Raw genomic sequence first — 24,676 nt, forward strand, 5'->3', positions numbered from 1 at the left:
TGTTCATTCATTCATCAAAACTACAAGAAAACCAGCAGCTTATGTGATGCAACGGTTCCACAAGCAAATCTCATACATTCTCAATAAACCCATGTTTTTAAAATGTTTTTAATTTATAGTTGGAAAATTACATCTTTACATGAGCCCATTTGGATGTTACAGGCAAAACAGGCATCTATGAGTAACCACAGGCACACTATGGGCAGACTCGTACTATACTAGATAAAGCCACATGTAAAAGCTGTGGCCTCTGTTAAATATTGTATTTTAAACTTCATGAGGCAGTCTGCTTTACATAGTAACCAACCTGCATTTGGTCATTTTATGACACAGATGAGTCAAAAAAACAAACAAAAAAAAAAAAGTATGGTGGATTAAGGGCTTTTAAATATCTAACTTATGTACAGGTCATGGCTCATTTAAAACAGGGTTCCCATAATTCCTTGCATGTCCAAATCCACCGTTCTGCTCCCTTGAGGAGTACATTTGCTCTCCAGACCACTAGAGTAACAATCACAGCGGTACCAAGCCCGACTTCGACCCGTTGTGCGAGTGTCAGTCACTGTGGGGGAAGCATGTTTACGTTCTCGACAAAAGGGATGTTGAATTAAGACACATGTATCAAACATCAAGTCTCTGACAATAAACAGCCAAGGCATTGACACCATCAAAGAAATCCATACTTCTCCATGCCGCATCCTGTGTGTATTGAAGCATTAATACAACCCGCCTTCCTCAGACAAACAGACATGAACTTATGTGGGACGTGGTTCTGGTTTTGCACAAAGCTATGCTACTGTTTAGGTACATTTCAGTAGATGATTAATCCTTTGCTGCAACACTTAATGGTGAGGAAGGTCAAGAATTAACTGGTTGCTAGTACAGACAATGGAGAACAGACTTCTTTGTCCACGTGGATAACAAAGATGAGTTCAAGGGAGGACTTCAAGAAATATTTATTTGATAAAATTCAAGACTTTCCAGGTTATTGGGAACCCTGTAAACACAACCAAACAAGGACTGGATGCAGGGTGGTTAAATTTTTCCAGGTTAGGATTTGATCTCAAATGATCCTTTGTGCATAATGGCCATTCAACAGAAGAGGAAAAAGAAAGAGGAGTGGGTGGGCATTGGAGGAAAATGTGTTTCCTTGTAGAGGAGGTATGTCATCTATTAATCGTCCGTAAGGTCCTGAACAAAAAGGACCTCGGAGCGGCTGAGCCCCGCCTCTTTCAGTGTGGGGGGGTTGGGCTGCTCTTCAGTCGGAAGGCAGGGCAGGACTCGGCGAGGGAAGTTTGTAATTATCTGAAACTTCTCTGGGGATTCTTTCAAAGAGAAGAGGAAGTCGTATATTACCTGTGGGAGAAAGAAAAAGTCAATTGAGTCTGCAAATAATCACAATTAGTAGTGTTCTGTCGATGAAGAGGGGAAATGATATTGTGCTATTTTAAATGCGTTTTAAAGTAATAAGACCACACAGTGAACTTGTTCATTACAGTATCTACAAGAAATGATTTGCTTCACATGTGGGCCAAGTCAAACTTATAAGAGGCAGAGTCAGTGAAGTTCACATACCTGGTTGTATAAAGCATTTTTTGACACTTAAGTGACAAAAACAGACTTTATTGTCATCATTAATAAAAAAAAAAGACAAATCAATCAGGGTGAACTGTTGATGTACACAGGGTTAGAGTAAAGCAGCACTCACCGTCAGAGACTGCCCAAAGAGGAATCGTCTCTCTACTCGTGAATCATTAGGCAGCTTAAACACTATTTTGACACTTTCCGGATCATCTGCAGGCGGCTCTGGGGGAAGACATTCTGACTTCCTCTCCTTCTCCTCCTCGAGTGTCTGGAGTCACACAACAAAAATCAACATGAATTAAAAAAATTCTTGTATTTACAGAGACGACTGTCTCATTAAAATAACTCTCTGGCTAAAGTCTCCATGTGTCATTTGGCAACATTAATTTAAGGGAAAGTAATACTCACTTGTCGTCTCCGCTCCTCAGCAAGAGCACTCTGTCGGACCTTCTCCTCCTCTTGCCTCAGCTGCTCCTGCTCCTCCCTCTTCTTTCGGTCCTTCTCCTGGTCGGCACGGAGGGAGGCCAGGTAGGCCTCGTCTTGTTGCTGCCTTAGCACTTGGGTCTGGTTCCTCTCCTCCCTGAAACCAACATTTGCCAGTACTTAGAAACTATGAAACCTTTCTGGTATATTAGCAGAATTTGATATTAAAAAAACAATGTTGACAAATTATATTTACATACAAAATAGCCTGGTCTTAATCTCTTAATTCTGATTAGGCTTGCCACTGTAGTCAGTGTTACAAGCTGTTAGGGTTACACCAATGTCACACCAATGTCACACCAATGTCACACCAATTATTTTATTGGCCATCGGCTTCCACAGTTCTTCTGATTATTTTTACAGTGTGTACTTAAACAGACAATGGCAATAATTAAGTGAAAGCGTATTCTCTGTACAACAGCAGTGGAGCCACATTTCACTCCTCATATGACGAATGTAAGGATATTTGACCCAGAACCAGGTAAACAGGCAGTTCATTTACATGACAATGGCAGAGGATCGAACAATAAAGATCAATGTGTGCTCTATAAATATTGAGCGTCATCTGTAAAATGTCTGGTGACATTGATGACACTTATGTTGTCACAGGTTTATTATCTAGTTGTAAAATGTCCTCACTCTGGCAGTCCTAACTGGGATACTAGCCTCAGCACAATACTTTAGCTTAAAGCAAGAAGACTTGTGAAAGTTATTTAATTGCAGTATTAATTTTTTTTAACTAAATATCAATGTAAAAAACATGTAAGATGTATTACTGATGTTTGACTTTGATGATTGACAAGGTTGTTAAAAACGTATAAAAATCCACATCTTACGTGTTTGTTTTTCTGTTTGGTACAATCACGGTAAGACTCAAACTCCAAGCATTCACATTTCCAGCTTCAATCCTGATCCAGTCATCAACAACATTGGCGATGACTAATAAGGACACGAGCTGTTCTCCTGTCAAGCAATCTATTGTGATTTTACTGATCCCTTTACCTTTCAAGGCGCTCTGACATCAGATGCGTTTGGTTGGCATCCATAATGAAGGTGAGCTGATTGATGAGGTCCTCTGGCTGAATGAGACCTTCGAGCCGACCCACCACTGTCATCTTGCGGTCCTTCAGCATTATCATGGCCAGGAATGGGTAGGTGTTTTCCCGCAATGCTTGGGACACTGAAACAAACGTTATAAAATCAAATCTCACTGTTTTAACCACTTTACATTTTTATTGATTTAAGAAGATGTGCAGAAGATGTCATCCAAACAACGTTACACTTGCATACCTCTGTAGCCCTCAGGCTTGCTGGTGGAGCACGCCCAGAAGAGCATTCGCGTGTTGAGGAAGGTCACGACCTCTTCTGAACATAACGTTGAGCTAGAAAGTGACAGATCAGGAGTGGAAAACAAACCATTTAAGGTGGAACACCTTTTGCTTCTGCATATGGATATAAAACACTATGCATCATTAAACTACAGCTAATGTTTCTTCATTATAGACCAACCATACTGTTGAGTTGAAAAAAACAACACTATGACATAGAACAATAACAGATGCAATGTAACACATTCAAATGGCTGAGATTCAGGTGACGTAGGTAAGTAAGGTCTTAAGTACGTTACCGGCAAAACTCGTCTGTGTCTTGATGATCCTCCCCATGAAGGTACACTAATAGGAAGCGGAGCTCCCGCTTGGCATCATTCAGTGCCTACATTTTTAATGGTGAACAAAAAAATTGCAAAATGACTTGACTGGATTAAGGACAAAAAAAATTGCATTTCTCATCCGTCTTTGGTGCATCATATCAAACTCACCTGGCTGTATGTTCCCTGGTAAAATACTGGGTGTGACCGACCATACTTCTCCTCAAAACTATGAATGAAAGACACAACATCTCCAACAGGGTCTGTGACACGACCACGAGGATCTGGCCTGATGAACCGCAGGGCAAACCTTAAAGAAAATATTGTGCTGATAAATAATCGGTTACAAGTTTAATTTCCAGCAACTGCAAGTTTTCATCAATTTGCTCATATTACCTGAATATGTCCAGAAGTGTGTAATATGTAAATCTGAATGGTAGCATTATCAAGTAGTAACTCCATCCTAGTAATCCCTGCAAAGAAGAAACCATTCAGTGTATTAGCATTCAAAAAGTAGGAAACTATATTTCAAGATAACAGGGCTTTTTCTATGTTGTGTTTTATAAAAACGCAATTATAATGAAGAAATTGATATTTTAATCTTATTTTGTGTGGTGAAAACATTCAACATGGATACAGAGTTCATTCTAATGTACAAACATATAAAGAAGCTGCAGACTTACCCTGGGTTGTGGCCTTGAGACGATGTAACTATATACTCTATGGTCTGCTGTATTGACCTGTAATGGTCTGGATGGTGGAGGGTTAAACACACTGGGCACTCCTTCCTGCTCATTAAGTCTGTCTTGTACTGCAGCCTGAAACGCATACATTAAACCCATCACACTTAAGTAATTGACTAAAGGGATGCACAATATTATCGGCATGTTATCGGTATCTGCAGATAATGGCTTGAAAATAAAAAACATTTAAAGTATCTGCCGATGCTAATGTGTAATTTTTCTGACAATACTTTCTGCCGATAACACAACACTTCAATTTATGCCTAAATGCTCCATGATTCCCTAAAAAAGCTTGACGTAATGCTACGACATTAACTCGCCGCTAGTGTGCATGCTCACTGCCTGCACCACACCTCTTCTGTCAATCGTGAAGAAGGGTGCAAGATATCTCCGGTATTGCAGCTTTTCCAAAGTTTCCGAAACGGACAGGAAGGTTGATTTCATTTTATGTATTTGTTTTGTGCAACAGGTAAAAGTTGCCCTAGTTGTGGCTATTGTCAGCATTGTCTCAGGGAGAGCATCATCCAAGCCTGTCTAAGTTGTATGAATGTTACAGTTTTATTTGAAAGAAAATGTTACATAGAATAATAATGGCATTTTGTACATAACCTAAGTTTAAGTAGTTTTTTTATATTGCCCAGTGAATGTGTATCATTTAAAAAGCACTGTATTATGTTATTTCTGCATCTGCCAGCAGTCCACTACAATAAGAGTAGGCATAACATTAATCAAACTACAGGGGAGACTAGATGTTCTCTGCAATAAGGTGGGGAAAAAAGCATATGCCTAATATATCGGTATTGAAATGGGCAATTGGATAACAGGATTGGAAAATATAGGCGAAAAATCCAATATCGTGCATCCCTACTTAAGTCATTGAATAAACCAAATGAAAAATGACAGATGACTCAAAGTCTGCACAGTTTACATAAACTGAACATAAATATAAACGTCAACAGAGGCATGAAAGTTGATTTTACCTCTATGTTCCAGTTGTGCTGTTCTAATGTGCGACGACATTGGTCCATGGACTCCAAACCAGTTAGGTCCTGTTAGACACGAAACGAAAGTCAAGAATGGAGGCCTCAAATCACTCACAAAAGCAGAAAAACATGTATGTAAATAGTAAAGGTTCCCCTATATAGCTTACAGGTTACTGGTTAGCATGAATCATGCTTACGTATAATTAACATGGCTCAATTATTTACCCTTTGGGATTAAGAAATTATAAAAGCCAATAATTAGGCAGGTATCCAAAATCGAAATTGACTCCAATATGCAGAGAGGAAAAACACTTTACTTGAAGCAGGATGATGTTAAAGAATAGCTAACGTTAGCTAGCTTTACAGAATATGAAGAGGTCTTCACGGTAGTTCGTTGATGTAGACTAAGACAGCGAGCAAAGTATCCAGATTTAAAGGGAAGGGAAACTGTATCAACAGTTATGAATAAAACCAGCAATTTCATTTGGTACAACTATAAACAGTAGTGTCGCTGAGAAAGTTAGGTGACAGCTCGACCATGACTGCTGATCCAATGTTAACTCAGCAACTGTTCAGCAGGGAGCGTCAGTGGGAACCTAACGTTAGCCATGTCAACGTTAAGTCAAAATATACTATATTAACGCAGAACGAGTAATGATTGACAACATTGTATAGGATATTTGTCTGTCAGTAACGTACAACAAACGTAAAGCAATACAAGTCCAAACCATGGCCCTTAAAGTCTGCTTACTTGTTAGCTAGCTTAGCTAATGTTAGCTAGCTTTGCTAATGTTAGCTCTGATTCTAGTTGACGGTTAGCGTTAGGGGGCTAGGGCAGAGCTACCGAATTTGACTGTAGTAAAAGCGTTTTAACACACGTGGCTCCATCTAGTTACAGGAATTTACTGTCAACAATAGCGTATTATTGTATGAGGCGTCAAACGGACAAGTTGTAGAGTTGAATTTAGTCTGACTACCTGAAATTGGAGGAGTTTTTCGGTCTGCGCCTGAGATAATTCTGGCTCCTCTGGCGCCGCCATCTTACCTCGCCAATCATCTAGCAGCAAGGCGTAACAACGTCAACGGTCTTTTCCTGGTGCTCGCGCTGCACACACAGCCTAAGCGAGCTACTGCCGCCTAGCTCCGTGGATGTTGGCAGTAAGATCACGACACCGTCCTATGACTATGATCCACAATACTGAAGTGTTATCTAATGGATTGTATACTTGCATTTCTTACTTTCCTTGGTGAGAAAGAGAAACCGGGGATGTAAAGACAACATAGAAGACTGTATCAGATGATATTTGTACAATTTAGTCAAAAATAAAGTTAACTAGAAAAATTGCATTTTCTGACAGAAAATGCGTGGGAATGCTGAAAGCCTAACTAAAAGTGCAAAACACTGCTGAAATGCTGAATGCTTAAAGCTGTGAAAAAGGCGAGGAAGATGAAGCTGAAGGTGAGGAAGAAGAAACTGAAGGTCAAAGAGAGGAAGCTGAAGGTGAGGAAGAAGAAGCTGAAGGTGAGAAAGAAGAAGCTGATACAAGCAGTCATTAAACTGCTTAGACGGCTGAGACAGTGGATTTAAAGGAGTAAAAGCTGAAAACTTGCCTCTAAAAATTGTTCATTTTGAGGTGGTAGAGTAACTGTTATCAGCAAAAGAATGAGCAGCAAAAACATGTGAGCATGTAGAGAGTCTGTTGAACACGTGTTTTTTATGTCTGTGATGCCAGAAATGTGGACCCCACAGCAAAATAGACCACCCTAAATCTTACCCTGCTTTATTGTCTATTTTCTACGGTGGCCCTGAAGTGCAAATTACAACGGCAAAACAGAAAACACAACAGCAAATCAGAAAGCACAAGGGCAAAAGAGAAAACACTAAGGACCTTTTGCGTTGGCTCCACCTTTGAAACCAGAGGCTACATGTACCAGGCAAGACGCCAGGATGAAGAACTGAGGGGACGGTGAAAAATGGGGAGGGGGGAAACCTTTTTATATTGTAAAGCATCATCACCCACTTCGCCTATTTCTGCATCTTTTTGCCATCTTGTTGGTGACAATAAAGTGGTTTTTTTTGACTAGATAAGAGCAATTCCCTACTTTGGATTTTCCATGCCTTTGTGCGTCATAATAACCAACAGGTATATTGGGGGTAGAATAAACTGATCTCTTGGTAGCTTTAATAAAAGTTACTAACTTGAAATAATAATAATTTGACAAACACTAATGTGTTGTCAAATTTGTTTTTGTTTATTTTGTATGAATTGTAAGGTATCAGTATTTATGTAGATGTAGTGATTCTAAGGTTAGATTCTCAAATTTGCCACAAGGGGGCAGCACCTCCATGGCTGAGCTGGCTGGGTATAGCCTCTCTGCTTCAGTCTGCTTTCTATGCCTTTTACAGGTTAGTAAATAAAGTTACAAACTCACAATGGGCCTCGTTCACAAACAGTGCGTACGCACAAATCTGTGCTTAAACCATGGATAATAGGATTCTTTACATCATAGGATTCTTTACAGAAAAAAATCTGAAAATCAAACAAGCAGTCAGTAACTCAATATCAGGTTTAGGATATGTACTGTGCTCAACTAAAACCAATTTAAACACCATGAGACAATTTTATCTGATCAACAATAAAGACCTGGAAGACATTATACAACACCTAAAATCCTCCCACTGCTGCCTTGATATTATGCCGACAGATTTTTTCCAAAAAGTTTCAATCATCATGGTATCAGTTTTGATACAGATTGTAAACTTGTTTCTTCTCAGGTTCTCTCGGTCATCAAGCCACTGTTAAAAAAGAACAACCTAGACAAGTCACAGATGAAGAACTATAGGGCTACATCAAATCTACAATTTTTAAGTAAGACAATGGTAAAGGCTGTTTTCATCAGTTGAACCACTTTTTGACAGTGAACAACTGCTTTGATGTCTTCCAGTCAGGCTTTCAACCACACCACAGCACTGAGACGGCTCTCGTCAAGGTGATTAATAACATCCGCTTCAACACAGACAGTGGCAGAGTTTCAGTCTTACTACTCGATCTTAGTGCTGCATTCGCTCAGCTCAGCTTAATTTCAACTTCAACTTTTTTATCCCGAAGAAAATTTGATCTGCAGCAGGAAAACACAACAGACACATAAAGGACAACATAATAAATATAAATTCATTCCACAACTCAAGTGCAAACAAAGATACTCCATACCACACTGAACCAGAGCCTGAAAATTCAAAAGCAGCACAGTAAAGTACAATGTCAAGTTGAAGAAGTGCTTTGCAGTGGAAATAGGTCAAATGAATAATAAGAATAACTATGGTAAGATAAATAGGTAAATGAGTACTAATGTTCAAGGTTTACAATCTAAGACACTATAAATTCAGGTACACAACGGCAAGTTAGGCCAGCAAATTGTTTTGTCAATGGCAACGGGCAGAAAAGAAGCTCTGGCACGCCTTGTTTTTTTGCACGAAGCACTGAAGTCATCAACTACAGGACCATGCTCATTATTCAAGAGACTCACAATGACTGCATCGTCGGCAAGTTTCATGAGATGCCTATTATCACAGGTATTCCTACAGTCATTAGTTTATGAAATAAAAGGGTGAGGGTGACCAGTCTGACAAGAAATCCACTATCCAGCCAACAACTTTTAAAATGAGAAAGAAGTTTCGCAGCAACTAGGTTAAGCTGAATAGTATTAAATTAGTCTATAAATAGAAGCCTAGCATGAGTTTTAGAGGCCTCCAGATGTTGCACTAAAACAATGTAACAAAGTTTGTTGCATCTTCAACACCGCTGCCTGCTCTGTGGGCAAACTGAAGTGGGTCTAACTGGCCTTCTACCTGCTTCAGTGTCTCCTGCTTAACCAGTTTCTCCAAAGTTTTCATGACCAGAGAAGTGAGAGCTACTGGTCTGAAATCAGACTGGTCTGGTCTGATCCTCATAGTCAATCTCTTGCTCTTCACTCTCCTCTACCTCCTCAGCAGTTTTCTCCAGCAAGTCAATGAGGGAAGGGGAGAGGATAGGGCCACAAGACCACACTGTTTCCAAGATACCTCCTTCATTCTTCTCTCAGCAATGAATGCCTTCAGAGGTGCAGCAGCCTTACGATTCTGCTCTGTATCAGTAACACAGTTTGTAGCTTGGGCTGTATCTTGCAGATGATTGGCATACTTTAGGTTGAATGATTTGCGTACAGGACTGATGGAAATTGGCCTCTCTTGCAAACAGGTCCTCGCCTTGCACCATGTTTCCATGTAGGCTCCTTCAGTGCTCCGTCCTTGTTCTTACATACTGGGAACATGATGCATCGTTCAGTCTTTCCCCACACTTTCACTTCAAGCCTTCCACAAACGACCAGTCTGATGGAAACAGCTTGGTGACATTGGATGATGGTGGTTTATGAGGGGAGCGTGATGTTGAGGCTTCATTATATGTCACACTAGCTAACCACTTTTGAACAGGGCTACTAAGCTAACGTTAGCAACTGTAATGTTATCTATTAATCTACGAGCTCACCGTATGATTCAGCTGAATCTGATCTCTCAAACATGAACGTGTGTGTGTGTGTGTGTGTGTGTGTGTGTATGTATGCATGTATTAGGGGTGTAAATTGCAAGTTTCATCACGATACAATAATATATATATTCTTTAAACAACGATACGACATTTGCCGATGTCATAAAGTCTGCCATCGATATGAGACAATATATGTCCATTAAGATAATCCATTACATTTATATTATCAACTCACAAAAAGCAACAAAAAAAGTTGGTCTGAAAAACATGCAAATAAAATAAATGTATAAAATAACATTTTATAAAATGAAATAAACCAAAGCTGTTGTCCACACTGCTGATTTATTCCCCAGAGGGGAGCAAATATCTTCAATGTCCTCTTCTTGACTGCTTGCAATTATCTGTTAGCATTGTTGTCATTTATTGTTGAGTGGGAAGCGCTATTTCAAAATAAAGGTGCACTTAAGATGGCGGATCGCGATATGGATTGATATTTTGCATCGATGACGTATCGTTGGTCATTGAATCAATATATCGATCCAGATTGACGTATCGTTACACCCCTAGTATGTATGTATGTTAAGTCCTCTAAAGTATGGTAGGCAGTCTTTGCAAAATCTTATAGTCTGTGACTAAAAACTCAGGGCCTGATTCACTAAAGGATTGCGTGCCTTTTGCGCCCGATAAACCTGTGCAAATGACGCAAAAAGACTCCGCCTCATTCTCCAAGCACATGCAAAGGGTTAAATGCACCCCAAAGTGCCCTGCAGATCAAACAGCCGTAACACGCTAACAGCACCGCACATTCAGAGTGAAATTATTACCACCAGCAGAGAGTTGGTGGTAACTGTATGCAATGCAGTATTATAAGGGCTGTCACGCTTGAGTTTACAGTGATCATGGCGACAATTCCACCTTTTGTGTGACAAAAAAATGTATCGTCTGTAAAAACAGTCTGTTAATAATGTATTTTCATTGTTATTAAAATCGGGAGACTGATCACTCCAACTAATTCCTGAGAGCTCAGCATGAACAGAAAAATCTGAAACTGAACTGTGATGAAATCTGCTGATGACATTAGAGAAGTTATTTACCTTTTTGTGTGAGAGATGGAGCTTAATTTGGCCCACCACCTCCCCTCCTCTCCTCTCCTCCTCTCTCTCCTCTCCTCCTTCCTTTCCTCCTTCCTCCTCTCCTCCTCTCTTCCTTCCTCCGCTCCTATCCCCTCCTTCCTCCTCTCCTCTCTTCCTTCCTCCGCTCCTATACCCTCCTTCCTCCTTCCTCCTCTCCTATCCCCTCCTTCCTCCTCTCCTCTCTTCCTTTCTCCACTATTCTCCTATTCTCTCCCCTTTCCTCCTCCTTCTCCTCTCCTCCTTCCTCTGCCCCTCTCCCCTCCTTCCTCCCCTCTCCTCTCCTCTCCTCTCCTCTCCTCCCCTCTTCTCTCTTCTCCTCCGTCCTCCCCCTTCCGCTACTTCTTCCTCTCCCCTCCTCTTTCCTCCGCTCCTCTCCCCTCCTTCTTCCTCCTGTCCTCTTTCCTCCGCTCCTCTCCCCTCCTTCTTCCTCCTGTCCTCTTTCCTCCGCTCCTCTCCCCTCCTTCTTCCTCCTCTCCTCTTTCCTCTGCTCCTCTCCTCCTTTCTCCCTTCTCCACCGCTTCTTCCTCTCCTCTTTCCTCCGCTTCTCTCCCCTCCTTCTTCCTCCTCTCCTTTCCTCCGCTCCTCTCCCCTCCTTCTTCCTCCTCTCCTTTCCTCCTCTCCTCTCCCCTCCTTCCTCTCCTCACCTACTTCCTTTCTCTCCACTCCTCCTTCTCCTCCTTCCTCTCCTCTCCTCCTTCCTCCCTGTCCTTCTTTCTCCGCTCCTTTGCTCCTCCTTCCTCCTCTCCTCTCTCTTCTTCTTGTCTCCGTTTCCCCACCAATTCACATTAAATACATTTAAGATCAGATTAAAAACAATAAAACTCAGTTCAGTTGAACTAAATGAGAATAAACTTAAAATCTAATTAGTTGTAAGGAAAAAATCACTTACCTGCAGACTTACCTTCAGATGGTATGCTTTTGCTTCCACCAGCTCTCAAACCACCGCTCCCTCTCCTCCAAGTCGAGCCTCAGCTGTCTCGACCACTCTGGCTCAGGGATGTCCCACTGGGTCCCACAGGTGCCCGAGGAGGCCACGCTGAAGGAGCCACAGTGGGTCCCTCAGGTCCCCGAGGAGGGCACGCTGTCGGACCCACAGTGGGTGCAACAGGTGCCGGAGGAGGGCACGCTGTCGGAGCCACAGTGGGTGCAACAGGTGCCGGAGGAGGGCACGCTGTCGGAGCCACAGTGGGTCCCTCAGGTCCCCGAGTAGGGCATGCTGTCGGAGCCACAGTGGGTACAACAGGTGCCCGAGGAGGGCACGCTGAAGGAGCCACAGTGGGTACAACAGGTGCCCGAGGACGGCACACTGTCGGAGCCACAGTTTAAAAGATAAACCAGGTGGCTCAGGGCACGCTTCAAGAGCCTCAGTGGACACCCTTAGTCTTTTAGGTGGGCGGACTTTTACAACCTCACTGAGAGCCACAAGAGTCTTGTGGCGGCACTCTTGCAAAACATCATCCGTGGAGAAGGAGGGAGATCTAACGTGTGACCTCCTAGAAGAGCCAGGGTGACAGCTTGGTAAGGAGGCTGCTGGGACGAGGATGGAGGTCCACCTGAAGCGCTCCTCCATCTACAGGTGGTAACAAAGGCAACCTTCAGCCCACTGCTCCACATATTGAATTAAAAGTATCAATACAGAACTTCAATGCAGCAATACTCAAAACAGTATCAAACAGCATGCAATTAATTATACACAAGCTAGAATTAAGTATTTGCAGTAAAAATGCTAATTGTTTACATTTGTTACATATTTACATGTTTGCAGGAAACCTTATTCTGTTAACATGTTTGTGAAAGCACACATGGTCACTGTTATTCTGTATTTATCAATAAAAAAACAAGCTCATGAGCACAGAGTCAGGACTGATAAAGATGAAGTGTTCAGAATAAACAGAATAATCATGTTGATGTGAATGTTATTTCAAATTACACTTAAAATAGATTTTTGCAATAAGTTTAGTGTAAAAATATTAATGACTTGACATGTGCCTTATAAAACAAACAGAACATCATATATTGTAATTAATAATTGGGCATAAGAAGGATCAGTCTGTCAAGACGGCACCATCACTTTTTCAGCTGTAAAACAACTAAAAACGAACTCTCCAAACACGTTTTCTGCAATATAATCACATGTGAAATATTTCAAATATATAAATTGTTAATGAGCATAACTTTATAGCCCAAATGATATGGATTAAATTCTATTGTCACTGCTTGCCTCAAATAGCCTGTGACCTGTATGACCAGGTTAAAGCATACAGAACATGTAGGCCTGGTTTAATTAACGGCGTATTTCTCATTAAGCTTGATTGTACAACATTTAAAGGGTATTTCTGAAATACAGTGCGTTTTAAACAAGTCTAGAAAGCAGCCTTTGGTTTTATTAATTCGTCGAAAGGGATTATTTTACACAGCAAACGAAAAAAGGCTATGGCTCATATCAGCAATTAGCCTGCACTTGTCTGAGGGTTCAGAAAGAGTCGATAGCAAAATGCTCTGTCAACGACATGGAGTGCATAAATGTCACATTTACCATGAAGATGTCCTGTCGTCTGTCGCCGACGGTCTTTAGTTGAAGTCCTGTTGAAAAAAGTCGCTTTTTGTTTTTTGTTTTCTGGAAGAAATCATCGCTTGGAAATATCCGTGAGAGCTTCGCAATTTCTTCTTCAAAGTTCTTTTTATTGACTTTTGGCATTTTCACATACATTAACATGAACAAAACACTTTACTCACCCCACACCCGGCAATCCCTTCCCCCTAGCTGTCACTCACACAGTTAAGAAATTAGATAAAAAAGGTAATCTGATGTACAAATGATGTTATATATAAAGTAAATAAATAAAAGATAATTGACCAGAAGCAGCATGATCAGGCCGTATAGAGTATGTGTCAAGAGTCAGAACATCATTTCAGCATCTATTTGTTCACCTGTGTGGAAGGTTTGTCAAAAAATGTCAGGAAAGATCTCCACACTTCATTACATTTCTTTTCAGAACCATGCAGTGTACATCTAATTTTTTCAAGTTTCAGGTTAATTAGTACCGAGCTATGGTAAACTTTAAAATGTCAATGTTAAAATGCTACCTGTCTAGTGTCAGTCTTTATGTGACGGTTACTTGGGAGTGTGATTAGGAGCAACTACATAACAAGTTCATGTACAGCAGGCTACTCATGGCAAACACTGTCTTCATAATGTAAAAAAATATAAAGTGCACATATGGTTAGAGCTTTGAAGGTGTCACTGACCTTAATTTTTTTATACTTCCCAATTGTAATATTTAATAATAAAATAATGTTTTTTTTTAAGTCTTATTTTAAAGTTTAAAACATTTTACATTTTGAAAATCAGTGACATGAATACATAAACGTCAAATAAAACGAGGAAAACATATTTTATGCAATTTGCTTGGGGTTATAGTTGGACTGTCGTCTCCCTATATATTATTACTTTACATTTATGAATAGATTTTTTTTAATCTTAGTTTCCATAATTCTGAATAGATCGCCCTACATCTTAGCTTGCTTTAATGTCTAGTATTGTCTAAATTTTGCCTTAGTTTACCTAATGAACATCAGTCCTAAAGAATACTTTTCAGATTCAGATCATAAACTCATTAAGAAAATGTGTTGTGAGGTTATGGTTTACAGTGGGCTCCTTCTCTCATGGACTTCAATAGAATCAGACTTACTTTGCAACCAGTGGAGTCGCCTCCAGATGACCATTAGAAAGAATGAAGGTGTAAGGACCTTTTGCATCGGCTTCACCTTTGAAACCAGAGCCTACATGTACCAGGCCAGACGCTAGGATGAAGTAACTGAGGGGGCGGGGAAAAATGGTGAGGGGGCAAAACTTTTCAAGGTTACAAGGTCATTTTCAACAGTAGGTTATCATTCTGCTTTGCCTATTTCTGCATTATTTCCCATCCTGTTGGCGACAATAAAGTGAATTTTTTATTAGGTAAGAACAGTTCCCTACTTTAGATATGCCATGTGTTTTTGCATCAATATTAGTGGCAGCAGAGGAGGAGAAACTGTTCTTGTGTCTTGAGGTTTTGGTCCTGATGGGCCGCAGCCTCTTGCCGGAGGAGAGTCTGTGTCTCAAAGAGTCTGTGTCCTGGGTGAGAGGGCTGGGCCACAGTCTCACCTGCACGCCTCAGGGTCCTGGAGGTGTACAGGTCGTGGAGAGGTGGCAGACTGCAGCCAATCACCCTTTCTGCAGAGCGGATGAAACGCCTGTGTAAAATATTGACTTAGAAAACTGTATATGGATTAGGTTGATTACCAGGAGCTGTGATTAACACTATGGATGTGCGATCAGACACATTGAAACGCTTAGAGACCAGGAGTGCACTTCATTCTTATTTACTCAATGCAAGGGTTGCAGAGGAGACTACCAATTGATGGTTTTGTCTAAACAAAAACATACAAAAAATAAATATAATGTAATAAACAAGCAACTAAAACTTCCATAATTGTAAATTAAGATAAAGATGAAAGCTATAAGCTAAGTAAAATATCTTGTAATGGCTGCTGGTTTCGCTCAGTGGTTAAATCAGTGTCCTGCGTACAGAGACTACAGTCCTCGATGCGGCGTCCCCGGGTTCCACTCCCACCGTCGGCCCCTTGCCATGTGCCATCCCCCATTCTCTCTTCTCCCATTTCAAACACTATCCACTGTCCTCTCTTTAAATAAAGGCATGAAAGGCCCAAAAAATAGGAACTCACATTTACGCAGAACAATTGTTGCCTAAAGCCCAGGGTTCATCTGCTGGTGGACAGACTCACAACTGATCACAATCCTCCTTATGAGCTCTGATGAAGCAATTCCTCTGCTATCCCTTTTGGATGAGAGAGCTGATGTTGAGGTCCTGGGTGATGATGGTGCCTAGGAAGTGGAAAGACTCCACTGTGGAAACTGAGGAGTCTCAGAGGTTGATGGGGGCAGGTGTGGCTCCTAAAATCCACAACCATCTCCGTAGCTGTTAAGTTAAGAGTTAAGTTATTCTTTATCCAATGAGGGGGAAAACATACAGAAGAAGTAGGCCTACATGGTGATGACAGAAGATGAGGAAACACTCACAGCTACCTCTTCAATGTAAACATCAATGTAAACATTGACAACAACACACTGAGCAAGGTAAAAAAAATAACCACACCACAAACTATTAAAACTTTCACACTGTATTGTTGTTTTCAACTAAGTGCAACACAGGCTATACCCAGCCAGCTCAACCATGAACCCCAGAATCCCTACATCTACATAAATACTGATAAACAAATACAAATTACAAAATTTGAAAACACATTACTCTTTGTCAAATTATTATTCTTTCAAGTCAGTAACTTTTACTAAAGCTACCAACAGATCAGTTTATTCTACTGCCAATATACCTGTTAGTTTTAATGACGCATGGAAGATCTAAAGTAGGGGACTGCTCTTTTCTACACAAAAAAACCCCAAAACACTTTATTGTCACCAACAAGATGGAAAAAAGATGCAGAAATAGGCAAAGTGGGAAGATATACAATATAAAAAGCCCCCCCACACACACACACACCATTTTCCCCCGCCCCCTCAGTTACTTTATCTTGGCCTTTGGCCTGGTCTAGTAGCCTGTGGTTTAAAAAGTGGAGCCATCGCAAAAGGTCCTTGGACCTTCATTCTTTCTAATGACCAGCAGGAGGCGACTCCACTGGTTGAAAAATCGTCAGAAAAAGTCAGATTCTATGAAGTCTAGAAGAGAAGGAGCCCATTTGCACTTTTATTTCAGCGATGAATCTACTGGCTACCTGAACAATGTACATTATGAAAACACATAAATAAGTAAAAACGAATTACTTAATATTGAATATCCAGTCATTAATAGTGTTGTAACACATGTTGATTATTACTCTTTTCTGGCCATTTCCATGTGCACTATCAGGAGCAATATAATCTTTTTCTGAATAATTCATAATCTTCTGCTATAGAGGTTTTTACCACATAATAACTGTCAATACTACTGTTAATTTAACTGTGTTCCTGCCTACTTTTGTAGATGACTATTGTAATATTGTTTTTCTTTTAGGCACTGTCTCTTTTACATTAACCCATACGCTTTGTATTTTATATTTTCACTGATATTTGAGTAGTGTTTTGTATTTCTCTTATTTGTACTGTAATTTTTGGAGATATCTGGCAATTTAATTTAATCCTTTTAGTCTTTTGCTTGTAGAAACCCTCGTGCTAACCTCTCAGTTGTGAGGCGTTGCAGATTTTCTAAGTGATAGTGAAGATGACATGAGCCCAAGGTGGAGCCCCACTTTTCTATATATTATTGCTGTTTTATGTCATATATAGCAAATATACCTGAAAATGTGTAATTTTTCTTAATTGATCACTAACAGCACTGACAGTACAGCTTACTGTAACCTTTCTCCATATTACAGAAAGATACATTTACATTACTGGATATTAAGAAAAAAAAGAAGACAATATTTTTATGGCAAAGCCTCCCTTTTTGAAAGACTTGAAAGCATTAGTTTTTTGAGTGAGGCAGTCTTTCACCACTCCTTCATTCACACACAAAAATGCCTTACATATTTTTAAGCTGCTACTGGAGAGAAAATGTTATTTATTTTTTGATTCCACAAACTTTTTCAAGCTGAAAATAAAAAAATCCAGTGAATTACATGAATGTCAAAGTTGCTTGGAAGAGCACAGCCTCAGACAGAATTGTCATTAAGGTAGTGTGTATTAAAACAAAGGCAAAGCTGACAGGTTTTCTTCAACATTTCGTAAAATGTAAATCAAATGTTCGAGTGAAAAGATCAGAAAATAATCCGTTTCACACTTTGTACATCCTCCTAATTTCAAACATTGAGTCGTCCTCCGTCACTTTTTCCCCTCTACCATAATGATGTGATACCCAAACTTTGTCTTGACAGGAGGGTCTGTGTACACAGGTTTATCCATGGAGCTGGTGGGTAGGGCGAAAGCTGCATCCTGGAAAGGTCCAACCATCGATCCTCGCGTCATCCACCCCAGATCCCCCTGTCACGAAGACAGCACATAGTACTTACACAGGAACAAAAACCAGGACTCGTAACACTTATTTTACCTGCTTCAGTTTCTTAGCTTAATTAATGATGCAAGGTCAAAGCTTTGTTGCGCAGTAATGATTGCAATAACACAATTATGTGCTTGGTGTATGTGAGTAACAGCCGAATCATCAGTGTGCGAGATCACACATGTAGGTGTTTTGGATGGGGGCAGGTGTTAATAATCAGGGGAGGATGTACAGAGTTGGTGACAAATAGGATATGTGCTCAGCCTTACTTGTGTGTGGGAAGAATTACTTTACATCAGTCAGGAATTTACCATCCATGAAGACACATTATGAGGTTTAGGCTTAAACATAATGCATATTACCTCACATGCTTATCCTGACAGGTGATGATGTAATCAGTCTTGAAAAGCAGACTTCAAAGACAGCAGTGCTCGTCTTCGGATAAAGCTTTAAACTACTAAAGAGTATGCTGTAAATAATAGTGTGCTAACAATGCACTGTACTGCCATACACGGCCCCTCCTTACTTTAAGTGTGTGTAGCTATATGGGTGCTATAAAGGCCACACGCCATTTAATAAGATAAGTACCCAGCAACATAAATGTAACCAATTTCTCATTTCATCATTATACAACCAGAGGTAAAATACAGAGGAGCATGAATGTTAGGGTTTATGGTAAATATTACAGGATGACTTAAATCAAACACTAAAATAAACGTATTTAATCATAAGAAGTGCATGTTCTTACTCCTTGTCTTGCTTTATCTTCACTGTACTGTGACGCTACTTCACTGAAACGGACTCCAGCCTTCAGTTTCTCCATTGCCTCCATGCATTTTCCATGTTTTTCACAGAGAATGTGTCGAACCTGGAGAAAAACACAGATCATAACAGCACAATTACACTTTCAGGAACAAATAATGGTTGGGATTAAATGAATAGCTCCTTTATATCCCCATAGATTATAGATATAGTATGTATGTATTATACAACTAACAAGCTAATTTTAGTCACTGGCTCTCTAGACCCAAAGCTGGAGTTCATGCAGCCATCATTTTTGTTTCACTAATAGCAAAGAGCTGAAACAAGTTCATGGAACGTCCTGATTGCAACTTGTGTCTCTTAATTTAACAAAATAACTATAACATTTCCTCTAATTATTACCAGATGAAATGCCATGCTAATCAAAGTCGTAAGTGTGAGACCATCAAAGAGAAAGAGGCATCAACAATCATCAGAGATACATGAAATCTGGCAGAAATGGAAAATATACAGAGATGGATAAATTTCACATGTGACATCATGTTGGACATGGTTCAAATGTATTCACTGCTTATTGTACTACTCATCAGTGATGCCATAGTGGAAAATCTGATCACAACACATTTTGCTTTCATTTCCTTCCAGGGAACTAATCCATGGCTGTCATCGTCTGGTATCATCACCCTTTTATGTCACGAGTTGTTTTTTTTTTTTACCTTCACAGCCGTGCCTCCCTTTGGTGCTTTTTCTTTCTTGTCAGCGTCTGCACTTCCTGAAGAAGCAGCTCCTACACAATAGTAAAATGGTTCATAACCACAACAACACGTCAGACCAATGAAATACTGCAACATACAGAAATATTACAGACATTAATGTCTTCATATAAAATCCAATGACCTGAATGATCACATGAAAGTGTGTGTTACAGTTTTATGATAAAGGAAAGTAAATGTGCCTGCCTTTAGGCTAACAGTTTCTCACACGTAATTAACAGTAGATAACGTATGGAGCACTAACCTTTACCACCCTTGCTACCTTTTCCCTTTGGTGGCATTTTAGACTAACGTACACTGAAATTTAAGCAGTAATGAAAATAAAAAACACTCTAAGCATTAGCGTGCACTGCTATGTTGAGAGTAACATGCGCAATAAGCTTCTGCGCCGGCAGGCAGTATTTCTTCTTCTTTAGCCAATTACTGGTAGACTGCAGCAACTTAATGTCCATACCGCCACCTAGTGGTATTTAACAGTGGATGTCGTCTCAAATGATACAAACATACTCAAGTTCATAGCGTACAGCCATATGTACATTATTTTCTATAAGTTAAATTGATGGAAGGGAATCATTTATTTTCCTTATATGAAGGATATTTCCCTTTATTTTATTTTATTCTACCAGCAGTTTAAAGTTCCACAACAGTTTTTTAGGCTATGTCATTCAGATGTATTTATTTAACAGGCACATTATTTATTTATTTATTTATTTATCAGCGAGATGCATCTTAATAAACATGCACAAGAATTTAATTAATATTTATGTTTACTATATACAGTATAACATATTTCGTCTGAAGTTAAACAGATATAGTGACCTTAAAAAAGAAAGCCATTTGAGAATTATTATGGGAATAGGACATTGCAGAATAACGTAGGGCCATGATAAGAAATAGACCTTTAATGTCGGCAAGAATAATATGTAGGCGACCATATAGGATGTTATTGTGATATATGCAGTTTGTTAAACAAGTTAGTAAGTTAGGCTACATGGCATGGGAAAGGGGATATTCTCAAGAAAATGCAATGCAGGGCCTACTTAAAAAATATTTAAATAGGAGAGGAGCATGTAATATGGATACAGAAAAAAACACAGTTTAAAGTAATAGGCCTAACTCAGAAAGGGCCACAGTAACAGTGTAAAAACTGCGGCGGGGTTGCGGATTTTTTAATCTTTAAATGTGTTGACCCATTTGAAATTGATTTCTCGGCAACAATATCACGTTTTTTAACACATCCTTAATCTACCCGTAAAACAGGTGACGCTACCGATAAAAAACTGTAGCCTGCATCCTGTGCAGTTTCACTCCGTCATGAGCGAGATGGTTACTATGGCAACAAGACTTAACACAAACGGTCCGTGGCGTTTGTTGACAGTTACCTTTTGTTGCTGCTTACCTCGACACTTTTTACTCGTCTTTTTTTTATTTAAAAAATACCTTTTTAGGTGGACTCAGGATTATATATGGAGAAGTACGAGCAGGTGTTGTGTCTGGGCAGGGGGGGGGCAGGTGACGTGTTCCTTATGAGGCACGTAGAGCGCACAAGCCTGCATGCCGTGAAGAGGATCAAAGTAGAAGACACACGGGCCGCAAAGACACAGAGGGCCATTCTCCAAGAGGCTGAAATCATTAGGGGGCTGGAACACCCTCACATAGTCAGATGCAGCGATGCCTTTGTGAGTGATGGATTCATTTGCATTGTGATGAACTACTGTGACGGCGGGACATTAGATGACAAAGTCAAAGGGAGGAAAACAGAGGAGTTTTTTACGGAGGATACAGTGATGTTCTGGTTTGTGCAGGTTGCTTTGGCTGTAAAATACATACACATGGCTAAAATACTTCACAGGGACATCAAAACCTCTAATGTGCTGCTGACAAAGCAAGGCGTGGTGAAGCTAGGAGACTTTGGGATATCCAGAGTGATGACAAACACAGCTGATATGGCCTCCACATGTGTGGGCACACCCAGCTACCTGAGTCCTGAGCTCTGCCAGGATGTCCCATACAGCTCCAAGTCTGACATCTGGGCTCTGGGCTGTCTGCTGTATGAGATGTGTGCTCTCAGGCCTCCGTTTGCAGCCACAAACCTGCTGAGTCTGTTCTACAAGATCACCAAAGGAGAGTACGATCCTGTGATGAACATCTACTCTGAAGACATGTCCTGTTTGATCCAGAACATGCTCAGTCTAAACCCTAAACACAGGCCGACTGCTGCCTGTGTACTCAGCTGTGCATATGTGCAAGATCACCTCAAGGCTATTAAACACACAGAGACTGACTGTGTGAATATTACTGCATCTAAAGAAGAGAGTAATGACATTAAAATAGAGGGAAAACACACATACATAGACCACACACAACACCTAGATGTTCTCAGTGAGTCTTCCTCACACAATATGGAGGCCAGTTCCAGTGATGTGGAAGAGAGAGATCTGGATGCTTTGTGTGTTGAAGAACAAAACCACTGCGACTGCCGCTATCCTGAGGACTTTGATGAGGATGAAAGTTTGTCCTCTCTGGAGGAGCTCAGTGAACACTCAGGGTCGCCGCAGAGGAGCGATTCTGCTGAGCCTCTTGGTAATGCTGGTAGTGTGAAGTGAAACATCTTGATCACTCGTGGAAGAAGCTTTTAGTTCCTTTAATTAAGTAAAAGTACTCGTGCAACAGAGGCAATTAATAATTACATCAAAAGACAATAAATCCTTTGTTTAAATCTTACTCAAGTAGCTAAGAATTATAAGCTAAAAGTAGCCTAGTTATCAAAAGTGAAAGCACTGCTCCAGGAGACCGAAAGCCTGACAGATCAATCAATCAAGCTTTTAATATATATAACATCATAATAACATAACTGCTACTGACTCAATGAATAACTATAATTAGCTTTTTTACTTTTGTTATACATTAAACTACTGATCAAACAATTTAGAGCTGAAACAAAAAGTTGATTAACTGATTAGTTGATTGAAAGAACATTTATTTTTATATGCAAGATATTTTTTAATGAGGATTAAATGACTTTCCTTTCTAATAATTCTACTTTTTTCCAATAGTCTCGGGGTTTGGTTGGACAAATTCAACAAACCAACAATGTAATGAATCTCTTAATTCCACCTTTAGCTGCAGTTCTATGTAAAAGAGTAAAAAGCCAAGCAAAGTAAAAATTAAAGTAATGTAATAATGTAACATTAATAATTAATGATGCAGTAGTACATCAGTTACAGGGGTCATTTTTCTGCATTTAGCACTTTTACTTTTGATACTTAAGAACTCATCCAGATTATAAATACATCATTTAACTTCCCTGCTTAAAGTGCAGAACAAGTATCGGTACTTTTCAAAGTATCTGAATTCTTCCTCCAATTCTGCTTCTTGTTTCAAGTCGAGGTGAATGAAAAATGTCATTTTAATCCTTTCAGATCACATCCCCGGTAATATTGTGCATCTATTTGACAATATAGGCCGAAAAAAATACAGAAAATCAATTTCTTCGTATTCTTATATCAAAATCCGATCAGTTTGTTCCTGTAAAAGAAAATATCACATGTGCTTACGTAAGCTATTACCAACCAATAATATCATGACATCCACCTGTCAATCAATCTGCAACATTTAGCCGCAGAGCACCATGAACGCTCGGTCAGTAAGCTAGCTACTGAGCTGCGGAGAATGTCTGTCTACGCCCACTTCTCAACGATCAAATCGATTCCCTCTAATGATATGTCCCGCCTGCACGTCCTGTTTCACTCGGAAATACGTCACGATACGGAAGCTAGATACTCTCGAAATGCCGTTTCAGCTCGACTTTAAGGTCACAAGACAAAACGTTTGGGAAGCAGTGGTTCAGTCTTCAACAATGTTTTGTTTTTAGATAGTATAGCAGTCGTGTAGTCGTGTTATAGCAGTTGAGGTTGGTCCCATCCTATCATGAGAAATCAAAGTTGAAGTCATCACCAAAGGGACATTCTGTCAATATTTATGATGTCCATGACCAGATAGGGCTAAACCCACAGCTCTCGGTTTGGGTTTTACTACAAAACAAACAAACAAACAAAAACAACTTTATTTTGTCTTAAGTTTGTCATCTTCTATCTTAAACCTGTTGATTGCCTTTTGATCAGTAATTGGTGAATTTACAAGATAAGCTTGAAATACACTTTTTATGGATGTATCTAAAACGATCAAAGACAAAATGCTTTAGTCTTAATATTTTTTCTGCAGTACATCTGTGGTAAATGACATGTTTCTTTCTTTCTCACAGTAGCTGAGGTTCCTGATGTCTCAGAACAGGCTGAGTATCCAGATGACTTTGAGGAAGCTGAGGAAGAATATGAGGATGAAGTTCACACTGCTGCTCCTGAGAGTCAACACGATGACACACTGGAGGAGTTTCAGCTCTGTGATGCTGGAGGACTGACCATCACCCTGAAAGCACTGAAGGAAAAAGGCTAAACAAAGTCTAACAATCAGCCACAATGTGAATTTAAACGATCTTAGCAGCTGCAAAAGAAAAATATTGACCAAGTACCCCGTTTGTTTTATGCCATCTCTGTTACAAAGGACATCAGGCTTTGGTCATAAAACATCTGCTGCCTTATGGATTGGACGCTGAGCATGTGTGAACATTTACTGTTCCACTGCTTGATGATGTTCGAAACACCTGCTCGGTCTGCTTTCAGCGACGAGGAAATAAGTGAATTAATTGTTATAACACGTCACATAATGACTTTAAAAAATAATTAAATATACCTGCAGAGGTCCTGATGTTCTTCATCTATTACACAGCCTAATGCATCCTTCTGTGTCTCTCTCCACATTCGCTTTCAGTGATTGTCTCTCTTGTTATTACACACCATTTGAAATGACACAGAGTTTCTATCAGGGTTTATCTTTGCCAGAAAATGAGATAAGGCAACAGTCATGGCACCAACCAGGCCCTCAGATAAAGTCTGTGATATATGCAGCCTGCCACAAAGATGTGATTAT

At 40.0% G+C, this 24,676-nt stretch overlaps 3 protein-coding genes across 3 annotated transcripts; 1 reads left to right on the plus strand and 2 right to left on the minus strand.

Annotated features, from left to right (window-relative positions):
- Window positions 1-90: 90 nt before the first annotated feature.
- faf2 (Fas associated factor family member 2) lies at window positions 91-6,497 on the minus strand. The gene is made up of 11 exons (XM_069669803.1): window positions 6,419-6,497; window positions 5,439-5,507; window positions 4,399-4,533; window positions 4,112-4,188; window positions 3,887-4,025; window positions 3,695-3,780; window positions 3,358-3,449; window positions 3,070-3,247; window positions 1,993-2,164; window positions 1,709-1,852; window positions 91-1,356 (listed from the first exon to the last, which is right to left on the minus strand). Exons 1-11 carry the CDS (start codon window positions 6,479-6,481, stop codon window positions 1,174-1,176), a joined length of 1,338 nt encoding a protein of 445 aa, XP_069525904.1. The 5' UTR covers window positions 6,482-6,497; the 3' UTR covers window positions 91-1,173.
- A 10,330-nt stretch (window positions 6,498-16,827) lies between these two features.
- pin4 (protein (peptidylprolyl cis/trans isomerase) NIMA-interacting, 4 (parvulin)) lies at window positions 16,828-20,065 on the minus strand. The gene is made up of 4 exons (XM_069670125.1): window positions 19,932-20,065; window positions 19,631-19,701; window positions 18,901-19,020; window positions 16,828-18,136 (listed from the first exon to the last, which is right to left on the minus strand). The coding sequence occupies exons 1-4, from the start codon at window positions 19,966-19,968 to the stop codon at window positions 17,978-17,980; spliced, it is 387 nt and encodes a 128-aa protein (XP_069526226.1). The 5' UTR covers window positions 19,969-20,065; the 3' UTR covers window positions 16,828-17,977.
- Window positions 20,066-21,153: 1,088 nt separating this feature from the next.
- On the plus strand, window positions 21,154-24,142 carry nek12 (NIMA-related kinase 12). The gene is made up of 2 exons (XM_069669358.1): window positions 21,154-22,270; window positions 23,952-24,142. Exons 1-2 carry the CDS (start codon window positions 21,154-21,156, stop codon window positions 24,140-24,142), a joined length of 1,308 nt encoding a protein of 435 aa, XP_069525459.1.
- The last annotated feature ends 534 nt before the right edge of the window (window positions 24,143-24,676 follow it).

The sequence above is a fragment of the Semicossyphus pulcher genome, unplaced genomic scaffold (assembly GCF_022749685.1).
Source record: "Semicossyphus pulcher isolate SPU_LCO1_2020_fin unplaced genomic scaffold, fSemPul1.0.p SCAF_2, whole genome shotgun sequence".
Taxonomy (NCBI): Eukaryota; Metazoa; Chordata; class Actinopteri; order Labriformes; family Labridae; genus Semicossyphus; species Semicossyphus pulcher.